The sequence below is a fragment of the Lagopus leucura genome, unplaced genomic scaffold (assembly GCF_019238085.1).
Source record: "Lagopus leucura isolate 7727_CA_CO unplaced genomic scaffold, USGS_WTPT01 Super-Scaffold_100021, whole genome shotgun sequence".
NCBI classification, from domain to species: domain Eukaryota; kingdom Metazoa; phylum Chordata; class Aves; order Galliformes; family Phasianidae; genus Lagopus; species Lagopus leucura.
The window spans coordinates 455,747-481,286 of record NW_024962274.1 but is presented as its reverse complement, the minus strand read 5'-3'; the positions used below and the strand labels follow the sequence as shown (position 1 = coordinate 481,286).

Sequence of the window (25,540 nt, the reverse complement as noted above, 5' to 3'; positions counted from 1 at the left end):
CTGCGCGGGCCTGGGCGGGAGCGGCGCTGACGGCGGCGCCTCAGGACCCCCCGCCCCTCCCTCTCTCACTCCCTCGCACCCGCCACCGGCCGCCGCAGCCAATCCCGCCGGCCGCTCTCCCCGCCCCGACGGGACGGCCAATCGAGAGCCGCCGACGCCCCTGCCAGCTGAAGAAGGACGGCGGAACGGACCAATCGGACGGCGCGTCCCTTCTCCGTTTATTCGAGGGCGGCTGCGCAGCGCTCTTTAAGACGCTCGGCCCGGCCGCGGCTGACGTCGGCGGGGACGGGAATCGGCCCAGGCCAAACCTTGGCCGATCGGCGCGTGCCCGGAGCTGGGCCGTTCGTTAATACGTTAACGTATTGCGCCTCTCTTCTAACGGTCCGCGTGCGGGAGGAAGACCGAAGCGCGGCGCAGGCTGCCTCGGAGCTCCTCAGTACGGCGCCGTGGCGCAGCCCCGCTGAGGAGCACTGGGCGGCGGCCGAGGCCGCGTCGAACGCGCGACGGCGTTTCATTACGAGTGACCTTAACGCCGGCGGCGGGGGCACCGGTGCCCCATAGCTTAACATGGAACGGCCTCGCTGCATTTTGGACAGCGCGCCGCTTCCCAATGCGTCCAGGGAAGGGCAGCGAGCGCTCCCGAAGAAAAGCTGGCAGGGAGGCAGGGAGAGCGCGGGCGGCAGCAGATGTGGAGGAGGCCAAAGCGAGCGGTCGTGTGCGAGGGAAGAGCGTGTGGGGCAGCAGCGCAGCGTGCTGCTCTGCCCGCAGCGCGGGGGGCTCCGTCCCGCCCCTCTTGGGGCTCCTGGGAGGCGGCAGCCGGAGAGAAGCGGCTCTGGCAGCGAGCAACCCCTGCGGCAGAGGAGAGCTCCCGGCACGCGGCTGGCGGTGCTTCCAGATGTCGGTGTTGGGGCCTTTGTGGTTTTGACGCGGGTTCCCAAGCTCTCCACGCTGTGTGAGGAGGTACGTGCTTGGCAGCCTCTGCGTCTCTCAGTTTTGACCCCCCCCTCCCCCCAAAATTAGGGAAGAGGTGTGCAGTCTGGGGAATGCACCGGGCACTGGTACCTGAGACAGCTTAACTCAAGAGGTTCAGGTCGGGTATCAGGAAAAGGTTCTTCAGTTAGAGGTTGGCTGGGTGGTGGCACAGGTTGCTGGAGTTCAGAAAGTGTCTGCACGGTGCTGTCAAACACGTGGTCTGAGTTCCGAATCACAGAATATCCTACATTGGAAGGGACCCATAGGAATCGTTGAACCCAACTCCTGGTTGGAAGTTCCACACAGAACCACTTGGAACTCAGATAGTGTGTTTGACAGCACTGTGCAGGCACTTTCTGAACTCCAGCAACCCGTGCCACCACCTAGCCAACCTCTAACTAAAGAACCTTTTCCTGTCCAGAGTGATGGAAACCCTGAGTTCTTTCCTCTCAAAATACTTTTTCTTGCAAGTCTCACTATTCCCTTGCACCACTTTGTTCTAAAAAGCTCACTTTTGCTCTTACACGTCTGGAGCATGCAGATCTAGCAGGCATCACAGTCTCTGAGGTGTCATTGCAGGTGAGGAGATGCCTCCAGCTTACTTTGTGCTCTGGGGAGGCAGATGTGCAATGCTGTTCTCCAAAGGTACTGATACAAGAGCTGGTGTTTCAGGGAGATGGGTTCATAAGCTGGGGCCTTCTCCCAGCTGACACTATCCAGATGTCCACATTTCTTGTGGCTTACTCAAGGTGAGAGATGATTAGTCTCTGGATCCTGGGAAATGTAGAGAGTTTGACAGCTTCTTTAGCAACTCTTGGGTGTCCCCAGCACCTTGTGCTCTAGAGATGTGCATTAGCAGCTCTGGTGTTGAAAGCCTGAAAGGAGGGAGAAAATAAATGAGTGAAGTGTGGTGGAAGCATGTGCGGATGAGGAATGAAGCCACATCCAGGATGGTGTTAACATTTACACAGCCCAGCTTACCCATAGACCTACTGTCAGTTGGGTCAGGCACAGGTGCGCCTGCTTTTAACATAGCTGTGGTGCCAGCAGTTGATTTTGTTTTGCTTTAAGTTGGTTGGCAATTAAATTAATAGATGCTTTAGAGATTGGATCCTAATCCTAGCTAAACCTAGCCTAGTGCATAGTTTCTTAATATAATGTGTATTTTGTGGATTATTGGTAAGCTCCCATGTTGTCCTAAGTATTTTTCTTCACAAGAGTTTTTTTTATTTAAACCACTGTATTTATGGAAGTTGAGGAAAAAGAGAAGAAACACAAAAGTACCTGCTTTCATCAGTTGCCCTCTCCTTGGTGACACCAGGAGAGAACTTTCTTGCCGATGACGCATCAGAACTGGGATTTCAGGGGATGAAAAACAGCTCTAGAATCACGTGCTATGGTGCAGGGAGGTGAACACTAGCAAGGGATGAAGCTGGTGCTGGCAGCAGAGTGCAGACATGGGCAGGGTGAGCAGCCAGAAGCTGGAACTCAGGAGCCTGAAGCTCCAGACACTGAGATTGGTATGACAGAATCTGTGGGACAGGGGGATGGCAGTGAGCTGTAATCACAGCCTTCCCTATCTCAGTCACTTACAGGTGACTTTGCAGCCTCATGCCTTATTTCCCAGCTGAGAGAAACAATATACTTCAAGTCTCTTTCTGGGGCTTTATGACTCCGCTGCTTGGAGAGGTTCCTTTGAATTTGTGGTTTCTTTTCTCAGGCAACATGGGGAAGAAAGGTGAAATTATCTGCTGCCTTAAAGGGACCTAGATTGCAGGATCACAAGGGGAAGAGATGGCGTGAGTCAAGAGATAATGCCAACATTAAAAGATAAAATGGATTAACCATCTCCCTGAGTGTGGAAAGCTGTGTGGGTGGAGCAAGAGGTTGCAGTAGCAGTTTAAAAGGGGACGAGACAGCTGTGCATGCCTGTATTTTTCTATTTAAAAAAAAAAAAAAAAAATCCATCCCAAAAACTTAACTGATGCTATCCTCCAAAGTCTGCTTCAGACAGGTGTGCTGGTGGGCAGCAGTCAAGGGGATGTCAGGACAGCCTGACAGAAAGACCCTCCTGGGTGACCTGAAAGGAGCTAATGCAGCAGGGCTTGTTATCAGCTGGCAGTTTTTTCTCTGCAGGCTCCAACAAGAGGTTGCAAAAACGATCCATGGGAAATAGCTCACAGCCATGTATTTCCGTTTTTGTTTCGGCCCTGGATTTCAGTTTTAACAGCTCTTGAGGTAAATGAGGCGATGTGCTTTTCTCCCAGGGCAGCTGTGTCAGTATACCTGTGGGGTAGTGTGAGCCATGGTGGAGGGCCTGTTTAGGATGTGATTAAAGAGTTAATTCTCCTTGCCTGTGCAGATGAGATCTAAGTGTGGCTTAAGCAAATTACTGAATGGCTTGTTATAGCCCTGGCTGAGTTCCCTTGCTGTGCTGGGCCTAGTTTTTTTACATCCAATTTGCTGTTGTGACACTCAGAGCTTCAAAGCATCCCAACAGCTGCATCTCTGTGCTCTCCTGACTGCCCTTCTCTGGAAGATGGGACTCTGGGGATCAGCTGTGGATGGCTCTGAAGCACAGGCTAAGCCCTGTCAGTTTCCCTAATAGTTTCTGATGTTCATTCCCCGAAAGCTCCTCGCTCCTGGCTGTGCAGGTCCATGGTTTGATCTTCAGGGACTGGCTGACTTAAAGCCAGAAGCACTTTGCTGTTTGGTAAGGAATTTTAAACAGAAGCATGCTTTATTCGCCGCACAGCATAGACAAGTGTGCAGCTTTCAGGAAGGGAAACAGCTCCCACAGCCCTTCTGCTTCTACCTCTGCTCTTCTCCTGGTTCTGTGGAATCTTTTGGGTCTTAGTCTGTCTCCTGGAGAGGTCCTTGCTCCTCCAGCTGCCCCCCTGATTCCCCACATTGCAGGCTGAGCTCAGTCTTTTTGTTTGTCACCTGTACACACCAACCGCTCGCCTCAAGATCCAAAACCCACTTCTAGCACCTTGTGATCCTTCACCCCATCTCTTGGCAAGGTTCCATTTGCACCCCAGGAGAACTGGCGGGCTGGTTGGTCAATGGCTCAGCTGGCAGCCTCCATTGTGCTGCCCAGCACAACTGCTCAATTGTTTATTGCCATTAACAGCCCCATTGCGGCTCCTCAGGCATTGTCTGGTTCTTGCCATAAAATGGAAGATTTAATCCACTCTGAAGGCTGTAGCATATGCACAGATTCAAAAGATGAATGGAACCTGTAAGTGTAAAATAGACCCAACTCTGTCATGCCCTCAGAACAAAGAACACACTAAAATGTAGCTTTGAAATGGAGGCCCTTCGCACAGGTCATTGCGGAATGCAAAAAAAACCCAGACGGTGCCCCGGCGCGTCATATCCCCAACACCTGCTGTGCCCTTGAGACAGTCAGACACTTTGCTTGTAATTAAACTGGTTTTCAGGAAGTGGTGCAGCCTGAGAGCGAGCGTTTGCTCTGAGGGCCGCTGGTGTGATGGCTCGGGGAGACCCGGCCCAGCCCCGGGATAGCCTGGCGTCCCGCGCTCCTGGGGATGCCACGAGCACTGCCAGCATCACCCCAGCCAAACAAACGAGGAGGCATCAGGCGGGGTGTGCTAATCACGGTCTGCAGGTGGATGTTGGTACATCGATTGCAGAACGGCCTCTGCTGCGGGCAGGGATGAGGGCTGGGCAGGGCAGGCGCTGTGCGCTTGTGGCTTTGTCCACGTGGGCGTGAGGACCGGGCAATTCGGAGACCAGAGCAGGGGGGTGGGGGGGCCGGGATGAGCTGTGCCCTAGGAGCAGGAGGGGACGAATCGGGAAGGGGCAAACCTGGCTGAAGAGGGCACGCCGCGTCTGAGCCCCGCCGCCACACCCGGCTCGGGAGGCCGCGCTGCGGGCACAGCGCGCTGCTTGGGCGTCGTGCCGGCGACCCCCGGCCGGGGCCGGAACGCGGAACGCTCGGAGCGCGGCGCTGCGTGCCGGGGGAAGGAGCCGCGCGCGGACCCCGCGCCGCCATCATGGCGGCCTGAGGCGCGGCGGGCACGGCGCCGGGAGCCGCGGGGCGGGAGGCGGGCGGAGAGGCCGCGGGGCGAGGTAAGGCGAGGCCGGGAGAGCGAGCCGGGGAGTCGCCCTCCCGGTCGGTAGGCCCGCGGAGCTCTGCCCCGCTTCCTCCGGCTCTAGGCGGAGCGGGGCTGGTGGGTGCCTGGGCTGCTGCGGGAGGGCGCGGCGTGCGCCTGGGAAGGCCGGAGCGGGAAGCGGTGCGGAGCGGGGTGATGCACGGTGCTCTCAGCCTGGAGCCCGGCGGAGTCCCGGAGGCACGGCTCCGTGTGGCTGCGGTAGCGCTGGAACGTGAGCTCTGAGAGAGAGGCGAAGAATTGGCATTCATTTCTCCGTATCCCACGTCTCTTTTGTAATCCTGTGTTGGTTACCGGGGACGGAGGCGAGGGAGCCAAGAGCTCTGCCTTCTGCTCCCAGCGTGGCTCCGGGCTGGGGGAAGTGGCTGCCCCTGTGCCTGCCCCGCACCCGGGGGAGTGGGGGCACTCGGGGGTGGGGAGGCAGATGGAGTGGGGCTGTGTTGCAGGCGTTTCTTAGGTTGGGAGTGCAGAAATGATCCAAGGGATGAAACACCTCCTCCACTGTGAGGACAAACTGAGAGCTTGGGCGGCGTGGAGGAGGGAAGGCAGTGGGAAGAGTTGGGAGAGGGGTTCTGGGTACCCAAAGGAGGGCTGTAGGAAGGGAGGGGACAGACTCTTCAGCAGCGCCTGTTGTGATAGGACAGGGGAAACATTTTCAAACTAAAAGGGGAGGTTCAGATAGTGAGGCGCTGGCACAGATTGCACAAAGGTGGTGGTGCCCCGTCCTTGGAGACACCCAAGGTCTGCCTGGACAGGGCTCTGAGCACCTGATGGAGCTGTAAGTGTTCCTTTCAGTGCAGAGGGTTTGACCAGATGGCCTTTAAGGAACCCTTCCAACTCAAACGGTTCTAAGAATGAAATGGAGCTAAGTGTGTTTTCAGAGGCTGAGTGATGAATGAAGCTGCACTGCCTGCAGAGCAGACACCCGTGTCACCCTGCACCCTGTCTGAGGCGGCTGTGTGCCAGGGCTCAGCCCCAACATACTGGTTCTCCAGTATCTGATTTCTTCACCAGAGCGAGGGTTTCCTCCTGTACCTGAGTGTCATCTTACATCAGTATAACATGAAGAACACCCCTCCCCCCACTAAGTTCTTTGGTGTCTGAGTAATATGCTTTAGAAGTTTCTTTTCTTAGTGTTTGTAAAAATGTCTTTTTGTTTCACATAGTTTACAAATAGTGCTTTATAAAAGCAACGTGCTAATGCTGAGAGACAGCATGCACACAGGAGATGTCAGGCAGCAGTGAAAGACAAAGATCTCTCTTTGCAGGGACTAAAATAGAGCCTTTGTAGAAAGGGTGTTTCTGTCACTGAAGCTTTACCGTTTCCTCAAAACACTTTCACTGTATAATGGAGGCTGTGTACAGGCCACAGTTCTTTTCTCTTTTCAGGCTTAAGAAAGCTGTGGGTGTTATGTACTCATGCTTTGTCTGTGGTGATGTCAAAAGTGCATTATGCAGGCCTCAAGGTGGCTGAATTCTTCCAAGTGAATTTGGCCAGCTGCTGTTTTGCAGCTGTGCAATGAGTTTTGGGAAAGAGGAAGTCTTAGCTGCCCTGTGGTAGGCATAGTGATGTCATGGATGTCATGCCTGATAACATGTGATAACACCTCTGCAGTTGTCTTTTATTTGACAGCATCAGTAGGTGGAAAAATCTGAAAAGAGCATGAAATGTAAACTCCTTACCTACTAACAGGAGTGGATTCTTGAGGGAGCTGACCAGCCTGCAGAAATTTTGCTCAGATCTGTTTCTTTATCTGAAAGCAAATCTGTTGCTTTCCAGATAAATCGGGATTTGAGCCTGCAGGGTCCCTCTGAATGCCAGAGGGAAGCAGTTTCAGCTCATGCTGAAAGTTTACTGCTTCTAACATGTGGTTGGACTGAATTTAGCAATGAGGGAGTGTATAAATTAATACCATCTTTTTTTATTGACAGATTGAAAAGCTTAGAATGGCTGGAGAACAGAAACCATCCTGCAATCTTCTAGAGCAGTTTATTTTACTAGCCAAAGGTACAAGTGGCTCAGCTCTGACTGCTCTGATAAACCAAGTGCTGGAGGCTCCTGGGGTTTATGTCTTTGGAGAGCTGTTGGAGTTAACAAATGTGCAAGAGGTAAGAAATGAGTTTGTGTCCTAATGCTCCCTCTGCACTCCCAATGTAAAGGTTCCCCTGAAGTTTCCTTGTGAAATTTCTGTGCCAGGAGAGGCCTGGTGTGACTTGCCTTGTTTCTGAGATGTTTGTGTATGAAGCTGGCGTTGTTTTTGTCTGTATCTATTTAGATGTTGAGAAGTTGCCTGCCAGTCTCATGTTGACTGTGTTCCATGGGATTTCTTTTTTCTTCCCATCCAGCTTGCTGAAGGGTCTAATGCTGCTTATTTCCAGTTGCTGAACCTGTTTGCATATGGGACGTACCCAGACTATGTAGGTAAGAGACTGCTGCCTGTTTGCAGACTGCAAGGCTGCATTGCTCATTAGAATTGTCACAGGCAGTTCTTTGCTTTTTGTGGTAGCTGGTGTAGTGTGGCTTGGTTGAAGTGTCTAAGCACACAGTTTGCTTGGGAGAGTTTTTGTAGGGGGTAACTGGGTCATAAGCACTTCTTAAGTGCTGAAAAGAAGTGGAAGGGCCGTAACCAGATGAGAGGCTCTGGTATTTTACTGATTTGGCTTGGACTGCAACACTAGATCCAGCTGGTCTGTAGCAGTATTCATTGATGTTCATAGGGCATTTACATCTGCAAAGTACAATTTCAGACATCTGTTTTCAAATTTGAAAGGCACTGGTTATGGAAGTTGCAGAAACTTTGTAAAAATTGTTCTGAAAATTATTTATCATTTAAACCATAAAGGTTTTTATAACCTTTTCTTGTGACAGCATTGCTGAAACAAAATGCAACGTTTCTTTGCTAGAACAGAAATTGTAATAATGACCCTACAACGTCTTCAGAAGGGGTACATGTGAAACATCCTTTTGTCTGTTAGGATTTTAGGAACTGTGCTTCAGTTCTTGTACTAATTAATTCTTCATTTGTGGGTAGCAGCTCAATCCAGGCTATTACAGACTGTGACAAATAATTCTGTCATTGGTGCTGGCTGTCACTGCGGTGGGTGAGCATCCAGTTCTGGTGAGGAGAAGTTGCATCAGTAAATGTAAGGGCTGGAAATTCCAATGGCTGTAGGGCAATGTGAGCCTCGTGGATTCTGTGACCAAGCAGAGGATGTGTTTGCCACGTGCTGGTCCTGCATCCCAGCCCACGATAGTGCAGTGCAGTTCCTTTTTGAGAGAGGGCAAAGGGGAGAATTGGTCAAAATGTGGATCTTTGAATGAGATGGGATGGCTGAGAGAACTTGAGTGCACCAAAGCACTGATTTTCATTAAAGCAGATATTTTAAAGGTTTGATTTGGAAAGCTGGCAGTTTCCTTTCTGCTTTTAAATATTCATAAGGCATATGGATACAGTATGGTGACAGTGAGGCTGTATAAGTGTGTGGATTCAAAGTTTCTCCTCCTGTCCTCAGTCAGATACTTAATACCCTCAACTAGAAATTCTGTAGCTTTCAGAGAGAAAACCAACTGCATTTTACAAGCAGATCAGCAAAGGAGGCTTAAATTTGTCAGCCCATTAATGAAACAAAATTAACTTGGTTGTGGAAAGCAAGCATATACCAGCTGTTTTGTCAGGGCATTACTTGTGCAGGTGTGAATTCCAATTCCAAAACCAGAATTAACTAAAACAGAGAAGAATGGAATTGTGAACTTGCATTTTAAAGTTTTCCTCTCTTTATCTCTGGGCACAGCTCTCTGCTTTACCAGCACCCACAGTAGCCAGAGTTTCCTTTCAGCATTCAGCATAGTGTGACTGGCCAGTGGTTCTGCAACCTGGATTATGTTGTTTGTGTAGGAAAGCTCTGAATCTTATCTTTTTTAACATTGACAGCAAACAAAGATAATCTGCCTGAATTAACAGCAACTCAGAAAAACAAGCTGAAACACTTGACAATAGTAAGCCTGGCTTCTAGAATGAAGGTAAAGTACACTATGAATGACAGCGGACTTTTGTTTGTTTGTTGGAAATTGAATCAGTTCTTTGCATTAGGGTTATATTAAACTGAGTGCTCACAAAAGTGCTGCAACTTGGAAAGAAGCTGTAATGTGTGACGTTCCCATGGTGCATTTGGGACATGAACTTGATGGACTTCTGGGGATGAGGTGTGGAAGTGTCAGAACAGCCATACCATTGGATTAGTAAGGGCTGGGAAACTTTGTATGGCTTCTTTCACTGCTGGAGCTAGGGAATCATCCTTAAAAGGACAGCCTCTTTGTTCTGGAGGAAACTAATCCACGCTCTTAATTTCTTCTCCAGTCCCCTTACCTTTCTCCTCCAGAAGGCACTGTGCCAAAACTTCACGACCTGCCCAAGCCGTGCTGGAATATTAAATAGCGTAGTAGCAGGCATTTGTTTTGTCCCTGTTGTACTTTCAGACTGAAGTGTAGGTTGCCATAAATGTTTGGGCCCTGACCTTCTGCCAACACTATTTCTGTTCCTTCTGGTTAGGACTGTTAACTTATTCTTGGACTTGCTGGTTTCAGTGCATTCCCTACTCCGTGTTGCTGAAGGACCTGGATATGAGGAATCTGAGGGAGCTGGAAGATCTGATTATAGAAGCGGTTTATACAGATATTATCCAGGGGAAGCTGGATCAACGAAACCAGATGCTAGAGGTGGATTTTTGTATTGGCAGGGATATTCAGAAGAAGGACATCAGTAACATTGTCAAAACGCTCCAGGAATGGTGAGGCAGTCTCTCCAACTCGATTGTTTCTTATGCATAGTTTGCCCTATTTTTTTTCCCTTCCTTGGAAGTTGTAAGTGCTGGCTTAATTTCAACTTATTCCACCAATCAGGAGTCTTATACTGCAAGCAGACACTTAAAGGAAGAGTCTGTTGAGTGATTTTTTCCATGATCCCATCTATATTTCAATTTGTGCTACATATCAAGCCAAACTACGCTAGGTCTTGAGATTCTGATCTCACCAAAACTTGTACGTGACAGAGCCTAGGGAGGAGTCAAGAGCTTTTTCAAACAGTTTGTGCCAAACTGTGGTCACTGTCCTAGGGTCTGTACCACTCCCTGTGCTGCTATTACACTCAAGAACAAAAGCAAAACTATTAGTTTTCAGCCATTTGTGATAAGACCTTTATGGGGAAATTCCAGAGAATCACAGCTCTTAGGGCAGATGTCTCCAAGTCTGAAGTGTTATATGTTTGCCTTTTCTTTGCTCCTGCAAATGCAGGCTGCGTGCAACCACAGTGTTTGGGGCTGTGGTGCTGTCTTTGTGTACCTGTGCTGAGAAGCTGCTTCTCACTTTCTGTCAGATTCCCATCCAAGGAAATCTCCCTGTAGCCAATGGAGGCTGTGGCCGGTTCTGAGCTGGCTGGGAATCGCTGCCCAGTTTGTTACAGTAATGGGTGTGCAGAAAGTGATTAAACTGCTGTGGTAGAGCAGGGCTTTTTCCTTCTTTTCTTCTCCAAGTGCTCCAATCCATCTCATCAGGAGAGCTCTGGCAGCCTCCAGGAACTTACAGCATCGTTTGGAAATTAACAGTGAACCCATTGCCAGTTTCTTTTCTGTCCTCCAGTTATGAGCTCTGTGTTGGAGGAACACTTTTGAACACCTGGTGGACGAGGGAGTTCTCTCAATCTGACTCCTGTGTTTAGTTTTAAAATTAGATTGTTTTACAATGTATTTTAAGCAATAATTCTGATTGAAAAGGCAACTGATGGTGCAATAAACCTGCACTTTGTGATGGGCAGGTAAGAGTAACACAGACTAGCTGAAAAATGCTGTGAGATGCATCAAGTAATCAATAAAGCTTTTTCTTGCCAGCTTTTTTGGAATTGGTCTCATAGCAGGAAGTATGAATTTAATAATCTTTTGATAATCTCACTTGAGCATAACTTTTCAGATTGCACGAGTGAGCTGCTCCAGAGAGCACTCCTGAATACTCATGGATATTTTTTCTGTCTTGCAGGTGTGACGGTTGTGAAGCAGTTCTTTTAGGGATTGAGCAGCAAGTACTGAGAGCCAACCAATACAAAGAGAGCCATCACCGAACCCAGCAGCAGGTAGAGATGGAGGTGGGTGCAGATGTATTTCAGACTGCTCAATGCTTTTTGATTGAATGCTACTGTCAACTGGATAGTCTGGTAACACCTGGTTAATGGCTGCAGCTCCTCTGAAGTACTCAAGCAATTGTGCAAGTCAGATTCTGGAGTAGGAAAAATAGAAATCTTTTTCCTTGTGCTAATAACACCACAAAGACCTACATCAAATTTGCCCACTCTAAGCGGGTTGGAACTTTTCTGTATAAAAATGGGCCAGATGGGTGCAGTGCTTGTAGTTCCCTTGGCTGATTGGTTGGGGAAAGAGCCCTTGTGATACAGAGTTTGGATATAGTTCTGTTTCTTTTGTGTAAGGAAGCAAAACCTCACTTCAATCTGAGAATGTTGGGTAAAAGAAGCAAACAAAAACTAAAAATCCCTCGAGACTCATTGCTTTTGCATACAAAGGCTCCTGAGCAGTGCGGGCTGGGCGCGCTCCTGCTGAAGGCTGTATCTGTTCTTAGTCCATAGATGGCAGTATGAGCCCACGATGCCAGCCTCAGCTGATGTGTAGTGAGAACAAATGTTGGCTAATACAGCTGTAAAGGTGAAAATGGTCCTCCCGAGACACTTGCTGAGGGTTTATTTCTTGCAGAGTGCTGCATCCCTGCAGGTTTACGTTTGCCTTCTGAAGCAGTTCATGCTTGGCGGCTTGATTGGCATCCATAGTGCTGCTTGTTTGCCAGATGCCTTTAGCCTGGAGTTGGTGCACCTGACTCCCAAACTTGTTTTGCTTTCTTTTTTTTTTTTTTCTTCTTTTTTTTTTCTTTTCTGTTTTTAGTGTTTGCTGATTGTATGACAGGTGAGTTTCATGAGACAAGGTACTGTGCCTGGTGCTTTGTCTCTCCTTGTCAGCCAGAGTAGTGGAGCACTACTCCTCGCTCCCATGGACCAGTTCCTGTTCCTGCTTCTAGCAAATATCCATGGCTCAGCCAGACACAGATGAAGTCGTTTTTGTTTTTGAGTGCTGTTGGAAGCATGCATTTGTTTCTCTTTGACTCCTTTGTCCCTGCTGCTTCTAGCCAATGTAATGGTGAGATGGCTGACTTCTGCACCAAGGCAGTAGTAGATCTCTTTGGCCAACCAGGAAGATGGAATAATATTGTATTTTTGTCTCTTAGAAGAAGTAGGTAATCTCTAGTTGTTTCCAGTCTGAGTCCAGTATGGATTGTAAGAAGGCTGGCTTTAAGTGAGCACAACATTTTGCCCCTTAAATCTCAAATGCAGAGTCTGTTTCTGGTGGGTGAGTTTTTGATAGCCCCCCGTCCGTGTACTCCAAGGGATTCTCAGCATGTTTATGAACAGAGTTTCTAATGCAGAGAGAGAAGGAAGCAGGTGCTGACTCACTGTCTCTTCTTGGCCAGGTCACAAACATAAAGAAAACTTTAAAAGCTACAGCCTCGTCGTCGGCACAGGAGATGGAACAGCAGCTGGTAGAGCGAGAGTGCCCTCCACACACAGAACAAAGGCAGCCCACAAAGAAGATGTCCAAAGTTAAAGGGCTGGTCTCCAGCCGTCACTAGAACATACCATCCAAGTGTCATTCAGCTAGGAATGACAGCAGGAGGAGCAAAAAAGGGCCTGTGTCTTCTTTTCCAGTGGGTTCTGGGCCAGCCCCTTGCAGGCTGGCAAATAAAAGCCCTGTTTGAATGCAGCACCTGGCAAAGTTACACTGTGCAGCCCCTATTTGTTATGAGGGTGTCTCTGTTCTGGTCCTTTAAAGAGGGACTTTTGAAGAGAGGGACTAGCACAATGGGGCAGTAAAAAAGTCTGTGGACAGTTTTGCTCCCTCTCAGCCAGTTTCATTGCTGCTTAACCTCTAGGAAGCTGCTGTACTAAATCAGATCTTGGGAGAACTTCTATACTAAGAGTGAATCCCAGGGTTGAAGTGTGGCTACCAAAGCCAGGCTGGGAGCGAGGAAGCCATCAACACAGATCTTTTCATTCCCTGAGGGAGTGCAGAAAGGTTTCTAGGCCAGGAACTGCTTTGCATGGAAGTCTTCAGCCTTTCCTCTACCCCTGTCTGTTTTGAACTGGGGTGAAATTCACGCTACCTCGCTCTGTGAGGATGAGATTCAGTGCTGGGCTGTTTACTTAACTGTCTGTTTACTGCCCTTACTAAGCCCTTCAATCTCTCGCAGATTTAATGCACTGGTCTGCATCTCTGAGTCTTCAATACAGAAAGGAGGAAGCAGGCTGCTCTTCCAAGCCTTCCTTCTTACAAATGGTTATGGACACAGCAGAAACAGCGTTCCTTTGGAATGTGATGTCACCTCTCAGAGCTGCTTGTGAGTTGTTCCCCATAGATACCTCCAGAGGGTGATGCATTTGCTCTTCCTTGGGTGCTAGTGACAGTGGTCTGTGTGGGAGAAGAGCCCCTTTAGCATTGTGGCAGGCTGGTGGCCCAGGACCCACTGGCAAGGGTCACAGCAGTATCCCCTTGCTGAACCAATGGACTTGACTAGTCTTTCTGAATTTTGAACACTTTCAGGTTGTATTTTCTTTTCTTCTTTTGTACATTGTTGTGATTCTGAAGCATTTCAGCCTTTGATTTGTGTTTTTTTTTAATTTGTTACAGACCAACTTCAGGTGGTTTGCGCCTGATTTGGTGAGGAGAGGGGTTTTTTTTTACGGGGGAGGATGGGGTTGGCAGTGAAACAGCAATTCACACAAAAAAGCACATTTTAGAAAAAAAATTAAAAATGCTGATTTAATGTCAGAGTTCAGAGTCTTGGCTTTGAGACTGCTTTAGCACTTGTCCACGTGAGCATTTACTTGATTCCTGATGTTACGTTATCAGAAGGTCTGACTAATCTCCCTGACGCATCTGGGAAACAGAGAATTACTGTTCCTGTTTTGTCAGTACTTCATCTTTATCCAAGTTTGTGTGGAAGGATCTGTGGCAAAGCCAGTAATTGAGCCCACAGCCCTGAGCCTAAACACCGTTGCTGCCTGATAATGAGAGGTTTGGAGCTTTGCTCTGTCTTTGGCAGTTGGGTTCCTTTCTCTTGGTCTCACAAACTGAAGTGTTTTACTTCTGTCAGTGTTGTAAAAAAAACAAGAACAAAAGTTTTCCAGGAGCAGGAAGGGGGGCTGTTCTAGCAGAGGACTGTGACAGTACTCCAGTCCTGCATTTACATTGTGCAGTGCACGTGCCTCCCACTAAATGCTGTGGAGTTCTTTGCCATCTGCACATCCTCAGTCCTTGGCTCCAGGACCTGCTGTGTGTTTGCAAAAGGAAATTCTCTCTTTTTCTTTCCTCCTGCAGTGCAGGCACACCAGCTTTCAGTCTAAGAGGTGAATCTAAATGCTTCCCACCCAGCTGCCTCTGGGTCGAGTCCCTTGATTTCTGATTCATTGTCGGCTCTCTCCCTTGAAAATACTAGCCAAAAAAATTCCCATTGAAAGATGTTAAATGTTAAGTGAGTAAGCCCAAAGCATGAAGCCTTCACTTGTGTCTCAAGGGAACCCTTGCAGTGTCTGTTCTGGTTTCTGTACTTGCATCTCCTGGTGTTCAGCTGACAGCTTCAGGAGGTGTAGGTGGACTTTGTGTACCCAAGTCTCTTAGATGTGTGTGATGAAGAGGGGCTGAGTCTGCTTCTGGCTTCCCGTGTGGGTGGCTGCAGTGTGCTGGTCATCCAGCTCCTCTCAAAGTTTGGCTGGTGAGAGGTTGTGTGGTCCTCAGGAAGCTGTTTTCTTTCCCTCCCATTTCTAATGGCAGTCCGGCAAAGATGCAAGGGGAATTCAAATGTCTTTGGAAATCAGTTTAGCTCCTCCCAAGCCTTGGTGCAGGGGAAATAGATGTGAATTTGGCATCCCTGATGTTTGTTCCCTGCCAGGTACTGGAGCCACATTCGTTTGCTGAAAATTCTTTAGTGTGGTGGAAGTTCTTGAGTCCATTCTTATATTTTTGCTGTTCTCAAAGCTTACTTGGGCTAAGGGTCCTACCTGTGCTTCAGTACGCATTGCCTTTGTTTGGCAAAGAAGCAAGGGAGGAAATAGCACTTTGAGTAAAGAGCAGTCCTGTGCTCGATGGTGAGAGGATGGAGAAGGGAGGGACGCTGGGAAGAATTGAGCTGTTTGCATGTTTGGCTCATCCTGGTGTGCCAGTGATGCACTTGGTGCAGCAAAAAAAGAGGGGTGTCTTTGCAGTGAGCCCAGCCCGAGATGAGTCATTAACAAATGACATGCACAGAGTACCTGGGGGAGGCAGACAGCTCCGCAGCAGCTGGTTAATGAGTCTGGCTCGAAGGAAAGAGTTAGAAACTATTCCAGGAATGAAGCAGAAGGCACAGTTGTTAACAGGGACGGATGCAGGAGGTGCTGGGCTTTTTGAGAAGGACGACACGAAGATGGAGACTGCAGGGAGGGCAGCAACTTGGAGCAGAGTGGTCTGAATTAGATGGGGTCTGAGCTGTGGACAGTTTGGAGTTGAGAGTGTCTGGAGAGAATAGCTGTGCTCTGAGGACAGGAGGCAGATGGAAGTAGAGGTGGTTTTCATGCAGTCCCTGGTGCATTGTTTGTGCCTGTTGCAGGCAGCTAACACAGCTAGTGTGGGTGCTGCTGGACGTTACTCCCTGATGTGGGGAGAGCATCCTGACCTACTTTGTTTTATGGCAGCCATGGGCTGCTCCAGCTGCAGCTCACTTCAAGATTGCAGCAGGACAGAGTTTGAGCTATTGAACTTCTGTTTGCCTCCTCCACCCGGCGAGAGACAAGTAGACAGAGCTGCTCTTAAAGGCTTTATTGTCTAGTTTCATGTTCTGCAGCTCTGCTTGTACTAGTGCTTGTTTAATATGGAACTGAGCACTGAGCTGGAAAATGGAAGAGAGGATCTCAGCTGATTGCAGTGCTGGTACACTGCCCTAGCCCTAAAGCTGTGCCTCGTGCTAACAAATGTCCCTGCTGTTCCTGCTGTGGCTCAGTTGATAGCAGCTAACATCAGGCAATTCTGGAACATGATAAAGCAATGCTGATAGCAGTCTTTTTTTTTTTTTTTTCTTTTCCCTTCCCTTAAAACAAAGTTTGAATTGAGCATTTATTGTTCTTTTGCCTTCCTCCCACCTCATTAGATGAGTTGGATGCTAGTTTAGTTTTCTGTTGAGAACAGGAGGTTAAATTGGTAATGCTATCAGACCTTCCTATGTTCTGACACATCCTGCACTCAGTCTTTGAGTGCTGTCTAAGCTGTTTAGAGAGACCTCTGATGTAAAAATAAAAAATAAAACCCACCTCCTGCTGGGATAAAACAGGCAGTTTGTGCACTTGTAGGTTTGTTGGTGCTGAGCCTGTTAACAGATTTGTCATGGAGGGAAACATTTCTTGTTATTATCATCAAGGTGTGGGAATGGACCCAGCCAGTCAGGCCTTTGTCTGCTCCCGCACAGAGCTTTCTGGTTGTTTTTGTTTGTTTGTTTTTTTTCCCCACAAAGTCCTCTGTAGCTTCTGACCTAATGCACAGGAGCCAAAAAGTGAAACTGTCAAGTTTATTTTTGTGTAATCTGAAGGAGAGTAACCCAGGGGCATCGTGAAAGGTAAATTAAAGTTGAGAGTGATCTCAGTTTCTACTGGTAACCTCAACCTCGCGTGTTTGTTATGGAATTATAACCTGTCAGTCCAATTGAATTTCTCAGCAGAGGTTTTAGAAATCTGTCCCTGTTTCACTCTGCGCTGTGGCGATGGCCGAAGTCTCTCAGGGACTGTTGACATTTTGCTGATATTTCTTCAAGTTTGGCCCTACCACAGAGGTAAGTGATTGAAGCCAGGGAGAGATGTGCTACAAGGAGAGTGCCTGTTGACCCCCTTAGCTGATTGCCTGCAGCCTGCTTCTTAGTGGCACTGTGGGGGCAGCCCTGTTCCCAAACAGTGGATCAGGCAGAGGACTTGGCAGAGCAGCACCGTGCTCACAGTCTCCAGATACACAGGCTTCTTCTTTCTGCAGACCTCACAAGGTGCCCCGATGTATTTGCTACAGGTTGCAGATTGTGAGAGTGTGATAGCTGGGACCGTGGCTTTTTCTTGTCACTTTGTGCCTGTAGTCCTCACTTGATCTGGTTTTAGTGAACGGCGAGGCACCTTTCCACAGCTCCAGCTCTCCTGCAGAAGCTTGTGAATCTCAATATCATTCAGGCTTTTTGCAAATGCACCCGTGGCACCCCTGCATTTTCAGAAGAGCCTGTTGTGGTGGGTCAGTGAAGCCTTGCTCCATCAGCAATTGGTCTTTTTGTGCTGCTCTGACCGTAGCTCTGTATCGTCGTGGGTATGAAGTCTGGAAGTTGTGCTGTTTGACTCTCCAGACTCTTCCTGAAGATGCCTTTTATCTCACCAGCCCTGGTGTCTCATATGCTGCACAATCCTAATGCTGCCTTGTGCTGATGCAGTCAGTAACGTCTTGGTGTTTCATTGTCACCTTCGCAGCTGTTAGAGAGCACTGGTTCCTACAGGACCAGCTGCCAGCTGCGATGCTATTCATTTTACCATTGTGAGATGACACCTCTCCTTGCTGGCAGATGAGCCAGGTGGGTAGGCATCGCTCCTCTGAGCTGTTTTGCATGTAAGAAAGGGAAATCTGTTGCCTGATTTAGTACAGTGAAAAGCAAGGACACAGGACAGGTTTATGAAGAAGGGGCAAAGCGTGAAGCTGTGTCCCATTCCAGCTCTGCTATAGCAGAAAGCAGCCCTGGGCAAATCAGCCCCTCAGCAGCTGAGTTTCCCTGGACAGCTTCTCTCGTGTGTGCTGACTTTGAGACTGAAGTTTGTGAAGTGTTTTGGTCTCCTGGCTGGGCAGAGCTTAATTGCTGATTTAATTGAAGAAGATACAATGCATGTGTATGGAAGGGGGGGGGACGGACCTCAAAGCTTCTTAAGCTTTTCTAGAAGTCGTTTTCCACTTGTGCATTGTACCCTTCTTTTCCCTGATGCAAATAAGGTGCTCCACCTTGGGAATATTGGCCTGGAGTATTATGGGTAGTATGCCAGGTTAATTATGAAGGGGGCAGGAAAAATAGCCTGTGCCGTTTTCAACAATATCAAAGGGATGCTACCTAATGATTTTCCTATTAGCTCTTTTCCCAGCCTGCCAGAGTCACTGCAGAAATGTCATTTACAAAGGCAGTTTGCAACTCATTACCCTGGATTTTCACTGTAGTTCTGCTCCAGAGAGCGTGGGCTTTTGCTGTGTGCCCCAACCTAATGAATTGCCTGATTCAGTTAGCACTGCCATCCTTTCTGACAAGGTTAGTTGCTGACTGACAGGAAAGGGGCCTGGATTCAATTCCCTTTTTGTTTTCGACTCATGCTTGTGTCAAGTGCAGGCTCCCTCTGGAAGCTGCCCTGTGATCCTTTCCCTTCGTTTTTCTGCATTCTGAAGGAAGCAGCCCATACTATGAGAAGCCCTAGAGCAAATGGGGGGTGGGGGGGTGTGCAGCCCTCAGCAGTCCCTACTCAATGCCTCAAGTCCCACATCAGATGGAAAATTCCACCGCTCCCCTGCTCTGTGGTTCTGGGCTTTTCTTTCTCATCATTGGCTTGGGACTTGCTGTCACCTGAGCTGGGCTTTGTGACCCTCCAGCAATAAATACCTTGGAAAAGCTGTGGTAAGGGAAGAAATGTGCATTGTGACCTAGGAGAATAGAACAGATTTGCCACGTGTGGGAGGGCAACTGTGCCCTTATTTCTGGGAGGTCCTTCTCTAATGTCTGCCCTGTGCTCTTTGGCCTTTGCAAGGCACCTGTACACAGCCCTAGAAAGAACTCCTGTCCTTTTCCACCAGCCAGCCGTGTGCTTTTCCATGCTGTGGGTCTGCAGCTCCTCTTATGGTAGGAGTATTTCCTGAAAAGGAGAAATCAAGGCTGTTCCTCTGTTTTGTATCGCAGTGCTCCCACCTGAAAGCCAAACAGGGCTGCTACTCGTTCTGCTACTGGAGCTGGAGGTGTGCTGTGTTTGCCAGGTGCCCTCAGTGTGGACAGGATCCTGGGACTCCAGCCTCCCTCATTTCCAAGCATGCAGGCACGTGTCCACCTCTGCTAAATGCCATTCTCTGAGCTCACTTTTAAGAAGTGGCTGCCACCCCCCTGTGGCTGCAGCTTGCATCCAGGGCAGCTCTTGGTGTTCAATCATGCTGTGCATGTGCAGGGATGTGGTGAGGAGATTTTCCAGTTCTGGCCGTGGATCCTTTTGATGGATGTCATGAGGATTTGACCTGTTTGGACCACACGAGGGGCAGCAAAGTCAGATCCATTTGTTTCTGCTGCACGTGATGCCTTTTTCCCTCTTAATTGGATTCCTGCATCCCCTCTTTCCTCCTGGCCTCATTTCCTACCGAGCCCCTGTCAGGGGGACCTAATTGTGGCCTTATCAGATGCTCACTATGCTCTAATGAGCCGTTTCCCTTTCCCATTTTGGCCTGTGTGCCAAACCAGGGCGGTGCTCTGAACGCTGACCTTGGCTCACCACGCCGCTCTGCCCTGCCAACCCTCCTTCCTGGCTCTGCCATGTGGTGCTGAGTTGACCTGAAGGTTTTCCCAAGTGCTCTTTCAGCCCCGAGTGCTGCCTTCTTTCTTCTGCATCAGCTGGCATCCCCACGTGGGCACAGTGTTCTGTCCTGCAGGTGGGAAGACATTGTGCTGAGGGACAAGGCGACTTCTCTGTGGTCAGAGAGGAAGCAGCAAAGCAGGGAGCCAAGCTGTTATCCCCTCCCTTGGCATGGGGAGCTCTCGCTGTTGGCTGTGCTCCTGCCAAACTAATATCCTTCTGTCTTCCTCCTTGGGCTTATTCTTTCCCAGAGAGCCCAGGGGAGAGAAGGGACCGGTGCTCTGAGGCTGTGTGTTTCCCTTCGAACTGCACTCTGCAGAGGAGAAACGTGAATCCAGAGTGTGGGCAGCCCTGGGCTGTGATATCTGGGTTGTCCCCAGCCTTAGCTCAGACTGTGCTCTGCTCAGGTCATCAGGATTTGCAGAGAGAGGTGAGCCAGTTCACTCTGTTGGACAGAGGCTCTCAGGCCTCTGGCAGATGGTTCCATCCTAGCTCTGGGCCCTTTCATCTCAGCCTGGTGCTATTAGCATTGTGCTGAAGGACCAGGAGCCAGCAGGCAGCCAGCAGGACTGTCTCCTTACACTGCTGCTAGACCTGTTGTGTGTGATCTGAGTTACAGGTGACTCCTTGCTCTCTATCCCTTAGGCTTGCTGGGTGACACAGTCCCCTCTGATGGGCATCCCTTCAGGAGCACCTGGCACAGCCCCTTCCGTCCCGTGAAGGTGTGCAGAGCTGGTAGGATGTGCCTCGTGGGCACACAGTTTGCCTTACAGGGCCTTGAGGGCCGGTTGTCATCACATGGGGACATCTCTGCCGGGCTGAGCTGAGGCTGGGCATGGAGCTGCCTGCATCCCTCCCAGGATGCACGTTTTGTTCCCTGTAGGCAATGCCTTACGTGTCCGTGAGCTGCTGCTGCAGGGCTGTGTGCACTGTGAGCTGGATACCAGCCTCTGAGCGGGGAGCTTTGTATGAGGCTGGAAATGCTGCATGCACACTTCTAACTGATGGTTGAGCTGTCGGGGGGGGGGGGGGGGTCAGGATGAATCCTGCTGTAAGCTCACGTTGCCTAATAGCTGGGGAGAGCATGACTGGATGTTTCTATGATTTCCTGGTGGTTGCTGAGGGGAAGGATCTCTTTGCCTTTAGGTCTCTGTGACTCTTTGCCCTACATGCCAGAGCACAGCAGCTCGCAGCACCCGCTGCAGTGGGGAGGGCATAGTGGGTGCCTCCTGTCGCAGCTGGGCTGGGCACCTGCTGCTCTTTCCTTGGGCCTCTGAAGAATGAGACCAAAAAGCCTTCATGTGGGAGTTTGCCTCCTTGCTGTGCTGCTCACCCCCTCGCTGGCTGTGCCCTTCAGAGCTCAGAGATGTTTTAACAATTGATTTCGTGCACTTTACATAGCAAGAACCTGTATCCAGGAATCCTTACCAGGCAGCTTCACTGTATTTTGGTGTATGGTTAAATACATTGCTGCTGCACGAGAGGACTCTACATCTTAGCAGCAAGAGGGAATCTCAACAGCTGAGCAAACGGCCGGGTCCTGCAGTGCGAGCAGCTCCAGCACACAGCTCTGCAGCGCAGCGCATCCAGAGCTGGGACAGCAGCTCCGTACAGCACCCAGAGCTGCACGGCATGGAACAGGGACTGCAGCCCAGCGCCGTGCTGTCACACTGCTGCTGTCACACTGCTGCTGTCCCATCCGGGCCAGGCACTGCTGCCACGGCCTTTGGCAGTGAGCTCAGATGGTTGCACCGTGCACAATCCGCTCAGTCTGAGCATGGCAGCGTGAGTTCACCGTGCAGGCAGGATCAAAGCTTCCCCCATCATGGCCTTTCTCTGGCTCCTGCCTTTTCTAAAGCATCCAAACCATTTCTTCTCTCCGCTCCGTTAAAATCAATCAATCTGACGTTTCAATTGTACGTGGGTTTGATAAATAAAGACATGTTACCAAATGCTGCACCGAATGATTTTTTTTTTTTCTTTTAACCTTTTTGTGAACTACTTAGGACAAAAAATGTTACAATGCTTGACTTCTCATTTAGTTACATAAATAATTTTTTTTTTTATAAATATCTCTTTATAAACAATATATAAATAGCTTTACAACATAAATACATTTATGCATGACATGAATTTACAAACAGCAACGTTATACAGCCGGCTTCATCAGTCTCTCAGAAAAGCACTGTCCCTTGTCTCGGTGAGTGTTTGTATATATAATATATATAAGATAGAGAGCGCTTTTTAAAAAAATAACAGAACCAAAACAGCTGGTGCCATGACTCCTCGTACCGAAAAGAAAAACACAGCCACATCTTTTGTCCGATCCGGGGAGGTCTCTGCTCTTCCGGGCGGTGCCTGGGGGGCGGCCGTGCCCGGCCCTGGGGGAACAACGGAGCCGCTCCGGCGCTCTGCGTGGAACGAAGGAGAGCCGTGAGCGCCCGCCCTGCAGCGCCCCGCTGCCGCCCGAGATGCGTCCCCAACGGGATGTTCTGGGTTGGGGTGCGGGTACGGAGCTCGGGCGCTGTGCCGGTGCTACGGCAAGGGGAAATCTCTCGCCCTGCGCTCGCCGGGGTTGGGTGCTGGTGGATGGACTGAGGGAGGCTGACTGCTTGTCCCGGGTCCAGCAAGGACGAGGGGGGCCGCCGGGGGTTTGCAGCCTTCTCGTCCTGCCCGCCGCTGCCCGCCGCGCTAAAGCTTTATGGGCACGGGGAGATCCGGGAGCAGAATCCGAACGGAGTTGGGATTCGGGGAATCCTCCACCCAACCCAGGCCGAAAGTTCCTGTTCCTCGCACCCGGTAAGGACGCGGGCTGAGAAACCGCCCCGAACCGAGCCGGGCGAGTTGGGAGAAAGTTCTCATCAGAACCCAACGAGAGAGGGCGATGCCCCGGCGATGCCGAGGGCCGGGCGCCGGTACCTACGGGACGTACAGCCCTGCGCCCGGGTCCGGGCCGCGCTACGGGCGGGGGCAGAGACCGGACCGGGGCAGAGCGGCGGCATCCTCGGACCCCTACGGCGCGGAGGAGCCGCCCTCGTTCCCGGTGCCCGTCGCCGCCCCGTCCGTCTCTCCCCAGGCCGGTGGGCTCAGCGGATCTCTCCGCGGCTCAGCGCACGGCCGGCCTCGACGAGTTGAGCCTCATGGCAATCACCGGCAGCGCGGTGGACGCGCCCCTCGCCCGCCCCCTTCACGGGCACGCGGACGGGCGCTGCCCTCCCGGCGCTCCCCCGGCGCAGCCCCGCGCCCAGCACCGCCCCGCGCCCAGCACCGCCCTCGGGCCGCGCCGCGCCTCGCACTCACCGCCAGAGGTCCCTCAGCAGCCGAGGCCGCTCATGGCGCCGATGCGGTCCAGCTTGAGGCCGAAGCAGCCCTTCCCGAGCCCCTTCTTGTGCAGCCCCTTATTGCGGCGGCCCGACGGCTCCTGCAGCAGCCGCGCCCAACCCGCCCGGGGCCGCGTTTCTGCCCGCGCCTCCCGCGCCTCCCGCGGCCCCGTGCCGCCGCCTCCGCCGCCTCCTCCGCGGTTCCGCTCCTTCTCCTTCTCCTTGTCCCGCTCCGCGCCCGCCGCCTCGGGCGGACCCGCCGCCGCCGCCGCCGCCGCTGCCGCTGCTCCACGGGACGCCTGCGGAGAGACGAGCGGTCATTGCGGGCCGGTCCGCGCGTCCCGGGCTCCGTGCGTCCCCACTCCGCGGCGGAGCATCCCCCGCCTCCCCATCCCCGCGCGGCCCCCGCTGGGTCACTGCGCCCCGGAGTGGGGCTGGGGCGGAGCTCCCCCAGCCTGCGGTCGGGGCACCCCCAAACTGGGATCGGAACACCCCCAAACTGGGGTCACTGCACCCCTAAATTGAGGTGACTGCGCCCCCAAACACGGGTCGCCGTGCCCCCCCCCCCCGCTTCCACCAGCCCTCAGCCCCTTCAGATTTGGGATGGTCCCGCTCCCCAGCTGCAGAGTCACTGCCACTCTGTGCTGATGCCGCTGTCCCCCCACTCTGCAAAGTGGGGAACAACTGGGACCCCCACTTTCCCAGGTCTGCTGCTCACAACTAGTTAACACGCTCTGGGCACTCCCAGTTCTGCCTCCTCCTCACTGCCCCCACTGTCCTGTTCGGGGCTGCTGCTCACCCCCTCTCTCTCCATCACACCCCCAGCTCCCCATGCTGATGCTCCCCACCCATCCCCCCGGTGTCCCACTCCGGCTCCGTGTGCCACATCTCTGGCACAGGTGTCGGTGGCCTCCAGGACATCCCTTCTCCATCCCCGAGGGACACCATGGGTGCCCACCCCCGGGCTCCGACCTCACACCTACACCCGGGTCTGACTCCGGCACCGTAGGGTGACGTGGAGACAGCCGTGTCCCCGCTGGCTGCGGTCCCGCAGGGTGAGGGCACGCAGCATCCCCTCCAACCACAGTTCTCCCCGACACGTGGGTCGGTGGTCTCCTGCCACCCAAAAAACCCCATGGGAAGGAGGGCCGAGCGGTGCCTCCCCCTCGCCCTAAGGACTCTTTCGGGACGCAGCAGCGGGGCAGAGGCAGCCTTACCTTCTGCGGGAGCTGGGACGCCGGCTTCGCCTCCAGCCCGACGGAGAGCAGAGCGAGCAGCAGTCCTCCGGCCAGCACGGGTGAGATCTGCATCCTGCGGTGCAGCGGGAATGGGGCCGGGGGGCAGCGGGGAGCCCCGGGAAGAGGCCGGGACGGAGGGAGTCAAAGTTCAGCGCGGAGCCGCGAGGTCCCTCCTGCCGCCCGCGCAGTGCCGAGCCACTGAACTTGGGCTTTCTGCTTCATTCATTTTATAACCCAACCTGCTCGGTGATGTCATCTAAACAACCAGGTCCAGCCCGGCCTCCCACTGCACAATAGCAGGAATTTAAAGGGGGGGGGTCCCCTCTCCCCTGGCAGGAACAAATGACACATCAGCCCAAGGCAATGGACTCACGAAGTTGCAGAGCCGAAGAGGAAAGTGAGGGGCATTTGGCAGAGCTCTCCCAACCCCCCCCCCCAGGGTGGATGTCGCCTTATATCTCCCCACCCCATAGCCCCTCCGCTGCCCCCCCATCCCTGCTGACCCCAGGAGGGGCACTGGATGGCTGCTGCACTCTATGGGGGGCATCCTGGAGGGGGATTGAGTCCCAAAAGCAGAAATGAATGCAAAAAGCACTTTTTTTTTTTTTTTAATTTTTTTTTTTTACCCCCTCCCTCCAGGCTTAAAAATCAGAATGAAACTCCCAGACCCCTGTTTGCCAGGAGAGGGGGACACTGCCCTGCACAGCAGTGACATGGGGACACGTGGGGACAGGTGGCAGTGGAGCTGTTGGTGGCACACAGGTGGATGCTGTGGCTCAGAGCGGGGACCTGGTCCTGCTTCCTGTCCCTGCCCTCCTACTGGGGGTCAGAATGCTGCCCTCACCCTGGGGCATATCACAGCTGCTGGTGGCTTCTTCTGCAGAGCATGTCAGTGTCACCCGGCCCCTGCAGGGACTGTCCTGGTGCAGCGTGGCTGTGAGTGCTCCCACCTGCTGCTGAGGCTGTGATGGAGCCCTGGATGCTGGTGGCAGCTCAGAGCACGCAGCTGAGGGCAGGATTTAGGATTTGTGGTGCCACTACTGCTGCCATGCATGGTACTGGAACAGCACTGACCCCGTCCCTGGCACCCCAAAGCACAGGGATACTCTTAGTGATACAGTGCCCCCAAATCCTATCTGTGGGACCAGGGAAGAGCTCTAGGCTCTCCCCAGGTTGGTGCTTTC

At 51.7% G+C, this 25,540-nt stretch overlaps 2 protein-coding genes across 3 annotated transcripts; one reads left to right on the top strand and one right to left on the bottom strand.

The window, feature by feature from the left end:
- The first annotated feature begins 552 nt into the window (after window positions 1-552).
- Window positions 553-21,750, top strand: COPS7B (COP9 signalosome subunit 7B). Of its 2 annotated transcripts, none has more exons than XM_042878128.1 (7): window positions 553-960; window positions 7,041-7,217; window positions 7,455-7,530; window positions 9,041-9,129; window positions 9,694-9,896; window positions 11,137-11,242; window positions 12,631-21,750. In XM_042878128.1, the coding sequence occupies exons 1-7, from the start codon at window positions 568-570 to the stop codon at window positions 12,787-12,789; spliced, it is 1,203 nt and encodes a 400-aa protein (XP_042734062.1). In that variant the 5' UTR covers window positions 553-567; the 3' UTR covers window positions 12,790-21,750. The 2 variants fall into 2 exon arrangements, with proteins under 2 accessions (XP_042734062.1, XP_042734063.1); XM_042878129.1 differs by lacking the exon at window positions 553-960 and adding an exon at window positions 5,025-5,067.
- Window positions 21,751-21,753: 3 nt separating this feature from the next.
- Window positions 21,754-24,531, bottom strand: NPPC (natriuretic peptide C). The gene is made up of 3 exons (XM_042878141.1): window positions 24,336-24,531; window positions 23,099-23,417; window positions 21,754-22,209 (listed from the first exon to the last, which is right to left on the bottom strand). The coding sequence occupies exons 1-2, from the start codon at window positions 24,426-24,428 to the stop codon at window positions 23,112-23,114; spliced, it is 399 nt and encodes a 132-aa protein (XP_042734075.1). The 5' UTR covers window positions 24,429-24,531; the 3' UTR covers window positions 21,754-22,209; window positions 23,099-23,111.
- Between the last annotated feature and the right edge of the window lie 1,009 nt (window positions 24,532-25,540).

Excerpts from the sequence above, each read along its gene's own strand:
- COPS7B (XM_042878128.1), top strand. The coding sequence starts at position 568 with ATGGAACGGCCTCGCTGCATTTTGGACAGCGCGCCGCTTCCCAATGCG. Across the intron at positions 9,897-11,136 it reads GTCAAAACGCTCCAGGAATG|GTGTGACGGTTGTGAAGCAG; the intron begins GTGAGGCAGTCT and ends TCTGTCTTGCAG. Across the intron at positions 11,243-12,630 it reads AGCAGCAGGTAGAGATGGAG|GTCACAAACATAAAGAAAAC; the intron begins GTGGGTGCAGAT and ends CTTCTTGGCCAG.
- NPPC (XM_042878141.1), bottom strand. The coding sequence starts at position 24,428 with ATGCAGATCTCACCCGTGCTGGCCGGAGGACTGCTGCTCGCTCTGCTC. Across the intron at positions 23,418-24,335 it reads CGTCCCAGCTCCCGCAGAAG|GCGTCCCGTGGAGCAGCGGC; the intron begins GTAAGGCTGCCT and ends GTCTCTCCGCAG.